This window comes from Portunus trituberculatus, chromosome 34, assembly GCF_017591435.1.
Source record: "Portunus trituberculatus isolate SZX2019 chromosome 34, ASM1759143v1, whole genome shotgun sequence".
NCBI classification, from domain to species: domain Eukaryota; kingdom Metazoa; phylum Arthropoda; class Malacostraca; order Decapoda; family Portunidae; genus Portunus; species Portunus trituberculatus.
Genome location: NC_059288.1, coordinates 4,801,817 through 4,807,085, shown reverse-complemented (window position 1 = coordinate 4,807,085; position 5,269 = coordinate 4,801,817). Strand labels below are relative to the sequence as shown.

The 5,269-nt window shown below is 45.9% G+C and overlaps 1 protein-coding gene across 2 annotated transcripts in view; it reads right to left on the bottom strand.

The window, feature by feature from the left end:
• Positions 1 to 1,730: 1,730 nt before the first annotated feature.
• Positions 1,731 to 5,269, bottom strand: part of LOC123512626 (solute carrier family 45 member 3-like) — a 26,781-nt gene continuing 23,242 nt past the window's right edge. For both annotated transcript variants that reach the window (XM_045269067.1, XM_045269068.1), the window contains exons 5-9: positions 5,020 to 5,222; positions 4,347 to 4,792; positions 3,792 to 4,038; positions 2,877 to 3,100; positions 1,731 to 2,510 (exon numbers count right to left, since the gene is read on the bottom strand). In XM_045269067.1, the coding sequence (XP_045125002.1) occupies positions 2,253 to 2,510; positions 2,877 to 3,100; positions 3,792 to 4,038; positions 4,347 to 4,792; positions 5,020 to 5,222 (1,378 nt within the window). In that variant the 3' untranslated portion in view covers positions 1,731 to 2,252. The remainder of the gene's footprint in view (positions 2,511 to 2,876; positions 3,101 to 3,791; positions 4,039 to 4,346; positions 4,793 to 5,019; positions 5,223 to 5,269) is intronic.

Here is a 5,269-nt window from a genome sequence, read left to right as displayed (position 1 = left end):
TCTCACACACACACTCTCTCACACTCACACACACACACACACACACACACACACTGCCCCTCCCCCCAACACACACATTTGACATAACAATACAAGAAGTCTCTTTCTTCAAGGCAGTTTTCTCACTGGTAACACATTTGCAACTGGAAAAGGTGAGCTAAAAAAGCTCAGAGACAAATTGTTCTTGGTATCTAAAGCACACAAAAGATGTTACAATGATCATATACAGTACAATAAATATGAGCACTTCTATACTGGATTCCAACAAACTCAACAGTCTTAGCACTACAAGAGTAACGATACAAAAATTCACCAAGTCGTCATTGTAAGTACACTTGCAGGAATACTCATAACAGGAGGGGAGAGGGAGAGAAAGTATCTTTCCTCTCTCCCTCCTTGATGAACAGTGAAGGGAGGAAGGACAGGACTCATCTGGCTAACTCCTTAACTCAAAACACCAGACTCAGAATAACCTCTCCTTCCTCCCACCTTGCTGCAGTCAGTGAAGGGACAACAGACTGACTTCTGAGCAGGACCAACAAGATGGTGCAAACAAAAGGTGCAGACACAACTCGGGCACCAAAAACCCGAGTCATGGGCAACGTGTGATGGAAAGCAAGTGGGAATGCAGAATGCGGCAACACAATAACGCTGTATGATTGTTCTGCAGTTTGTGCATGAAATGTGCGCGTGAGTGAGTACTTGTAGTTCCCGAAGCACTAAAAAGCCTCAATTTAGACTTAAACTTGATGTACAACAGCTCAAAAATCTTCATGTTTATGTTATTAAATGTATGCATGATGAGTCCTGAGCACCTCCGAGGGCCGTGCAGCACCACACATGCTGCACTTGCTGACCACTCCTAGTAGCATAGAGAACAAAAACAAAACAAAAATCACCTGCAGGTACTAGATTGTTCCTTTAAATTTTAAAGAGTATGTGAGGAGCGCAGCGTACTAACAGAGGGCCAAAGTGAACGCGTTAACTATCCTGTGTTAAAAAATGGAGGGACTCTCTTTGTATTGACGTTGCAGACTGGTGGCAAGGAGTAGAACGAGATCCGTCAGGGAGGAATACATCGCGGGTGGAGAGCTTGTGTAAAATACCTCGACTGGTTTGGGAAGACTGGTAAAATTTGAGTCCTGCTGCCTTGAGGGGTCTGTGGCAGCAGCAGGTCCTTCACACACTGCTGCCATGATCTGTGCTTCCTGTCCTGTCCTCTTCAACAGCACAGGGATAGCCACAAACACAACAGTACCAGCTTCTCTGGTCTCTGGAGTTCTACAAGGTTACTTGAAATACTGAGCTACTTAATAATTTTGTGATATGAATTTATAAGTGAGTAACAGTAATTTATGTCTAAAGTGAACTGAAATCCACTTACATTTGAATAATAGATTTGTTAATGTTATAAAGAGATTTGAACTAACATAAGATCTTTTTACGGATATTATTAATGGCTTGGAAGATGTGCAAGTGTTAATGCAAATGTTTGTGTGTCTTATTATTTGTGCAGGGTGAGAGGTGATTATATCACCCTTCCTTGACCTGACAAACACACATAGCAATCTAACTAGGCTGTGACAGCCAGCCAGCATCTGTCCTCCATCACCACAAGGGAAGCTGGTACATAACAAAATCATAATCAAATAATATATATATATATATATATATATATATATATATATATATATATATATATATATATTTATAAATATATTTATAAATAAGTATAAAAAAAAGAAGTCAACTTGCTATAAATACACTAAAGTAACCCTAACCACTGCAAATACTGTTGCATGAGTAATACTGCAACACTCACACGGAAGGCTTCAGCGACATTCTGACCCGTCTCAACTCCACATCAGTGAGTGTGTAGCATCTTGGGGCAACAATGAGAACAGACCAACCTCCCAGCACTCTATAAAGGACACACTTCCCTTTACACTGCACATACTCCCAGCACTCTATAAAGGACACATTTCCCTTTACACTGCACACCCAACACACCATCACACACCCTGGCCTTGCTACAGTCCTCTAACACATGTTTCAACACCTCGATGTATAAATGAGCACCTCGTGTGTGATTGATTGATTGACAAGGAAACAGCTACCTTAACACCTCCCTCTCTACACACCTCCCCTTGATTCCCACCCAAGAAATCCCTAACAGTCCCAGTCCCTATCTTCCCCATACCTTCCCCCTATCAGACCCTCCCCAAGACTACTAAGGCAAGTCAGCACCACCACTAAAACAGACCAAGCCGCAGCTGCCTCAGGTCTGTGTCGGTGAACACAATCTTGGTGCCACAGTAGACAGAGATGATCCCGGTGAATGCTGCCACCACCATGTAGGGCAGTGCTGAGCCTGTCAAGTCTACCAGCGGTCCCATGCACACTGAGAGAATGATCTGGGAGAGGAAGTAGGCAGTGTCCAGCACCGCCACATCTGTCCCAAGGCCCCGTTCCTCGCCTCCCTCAGGGCTTTGTTCGTCCCACATATACAGCTGCAGAATGGGGTACACACAAGTTAAAAAAGTCCTACTTATGATCTTTTTCATTTCCTTATCCATATAAATCTGGCCATGTTACTGCTGCTTTATTTACAAAGTGTGAAATGCTATTGTTTAGAAATAAAAATTAAGTCTCATAAGCCGTTTAATTATGCACACTGACATCTATTCCTTGTCCATCTCTAGTTTGCTTTGCTTGTATGTCCCTGCAATACCTCACCTGTCTATCCCTAATCCTTCATCTGTCTGACCCTACAGTCCCTCAATCTATCCCTGAACCCTTACCAGCCAACCCCTAATCTTTCACCCGTCTGTCTCTCCAATCCCTTAATTTATCCATGAACCCTTGCAACACCTCACCTGTCTGTCAGAGTTATAGAGAGTGACAAGCATGTTTGGCATGGAGGTGAGGGCTGCAAACCCAATCCCTGACATGGCAGTGACCACGTTGAGGAAGGTAATGTTGGGCGACACAATGGTGGCCAGCATGGTGAGGGAGAACCCGGCCAGGCCACCGAGGAACACTGCACGGTGCCCTATGATGTCGACTATGTGTTGCTGGACAAAGAAGGCATACAGGCAAGCTGGAAGGAAACAATAGCGTGAACGTCGGGTGTGAGGGACTTTGTGTGTGTGAGTGTGGGGATGCTTCAACTGAATGACTAGTGGTGCAGGACAATTTTTGTATACAGTGATGGGAGAGGGAAGGTCTTAAGCAGTATACATGTAGCATGGAAGGAGACAATGGGACGAATGAGGTGCTGTGAGGGACCTGTGTTAGTGCGGAATGTTGCAACTGAATGGCCATAGTCTCTGCTCTAAAATGGCTCCTGGATATAAAACACATTGTAGCTTATTGGTGATTTGATGTGAATAATACTTGTTCTCTGTTGATCAATGCACTTATTACAAGGATAGCTCACAGTTTGCCTCAAGATCTGACAACCAAGCATTCCTTGGGACACCATTCAAACTGAGACCCAGGAGCCAATTTAGAGTAGACAGACTATAGTGATACAGGACAATTTTAGCATACAGTGATAGGAGAGGGATGGTCTTAAGCAGTACAGCGCAATACAGCACAGTGAGGAACTTATGACTACTGTGTGGGTAAGAATCCTTAAAATGACTGGAAGAAAGAGATTACAAGACACTTATCCACCAATTTTGAATGATTTTAGGAATTTGAACCTTATTGGGCCTCTTTTTCATTCCTGTTCCTCAAGTGCTTAACATAAAAAATAACAGGATACAGTAACACAGGAAGGCACTCACCAGTCAGGCTGTGAAGGAAGAGTCCCCAGGAGCCCATGCGAACCCCCTCATCGTACAGCAGGGCTCCAGTGGTGTGCTCTGGGGCATCAGGAAGCCCACCATACATGTACTGCCCCACAAAGTCAGTGAAGAACATGTTATGGCACATGAAGCCCATCCAGCCAAACAGCTCAGACAGAAATAGCCGTCGCAGCACAGTGGGCGCCGTGCTGACCCGCCGCCATGTGTCCTGGGGCAGCTTGATCACCTGTGGGAGTGTGGACAGTTAGGCAGAGAATGGGGGTCAGACAAGGAGTGGAGGAGTCAGACAGGGAGTGGGAGAAGGGGAATATTAAAATGTTCAAGGTTTCACATGTTAAAGGAATACTGAAGACACTGGAAAGTTATGATAATTAAGTTGAAATTGACTATATAATAAAACAAATAGCAAATAATCAAGTTTCTCAAGTAGCATAAGCCACAAGTATGGATGAGATCGATGCAAATGTTGAAGTACAGAATGAGTGAGGCGGCCTGGCAGTGAATGGCACATGGTGGCCTGTTGGACACACTCACCTGGTAGGGCAGGTACAGCACTAGCATGAACAGCTTCCACAGCAGCCGAAGCAGCCCGTTGATGACGCGCTGCAGGGTGAGGTGTGGCAGACGACTCAGCTGGTGGACGAGGCGCTGGTACCTCCACCGCAGCATCTCTGAGGACGGCAACACCAGCGGCGCCATCTCCTCCGTCTCGCTGGAGCCGCTCTCATAGCCGCCATCAGAAGGATGGTCCCTCACCAGCGTTGGTGGGTCCCTGGTGAGGTCTAGCACAGCCATCTCCTTGCCACGTGCCTTCAGGTATTCCTCCCCCACTCCTGCCTCCATCTGCCCATGCCCCAGTGATCCCAAGGAGGGTGTGAAGGGCTTCTCCCGAGCAAAGCACAGAGTCAGGAACAGACACGGCAGGAACATCACAAAGATCACAGAGAAGGCTGTCTGCTCCTGGGACCCGAGGAGAAACCCTGCAACATCACACTGTGTCAGTCTGTGCTACTCAGAAGCATAACTCTGAAGTAAGTATGCTGCCTCATCACAGGAAAAAAAAATCAGACACAAAATAAAGGTACCAAACAGGAAAATCACACAGGAAAAAGTTATTGATCTCTGGCACCTTTGAAAACAGTATGACGAGAACACAAACTATCAAAAGGCACCTAAGAACACACAATACCAGGACAAAGCAGCTTACCAGTGGAGGACCAATCGATGGACACAATGAGGTAGCCCAGGATGCCACCAAGGGAGATGGAGGCAGAGTATACAGTGAAGCCACGCGTCTGCTCCCACTCAGGGGATGTGGCCAGCAGATCAGACAGGAGGGACTCACAGGGGTTGAACAGTGCCTGGTAACTGTAGTCCAACAAGATGACACCCATGGCAAGGATGATCATGCTGGGATGGGAAAATTGAGATTAATATTTATGCATGCAAGGGTGGAA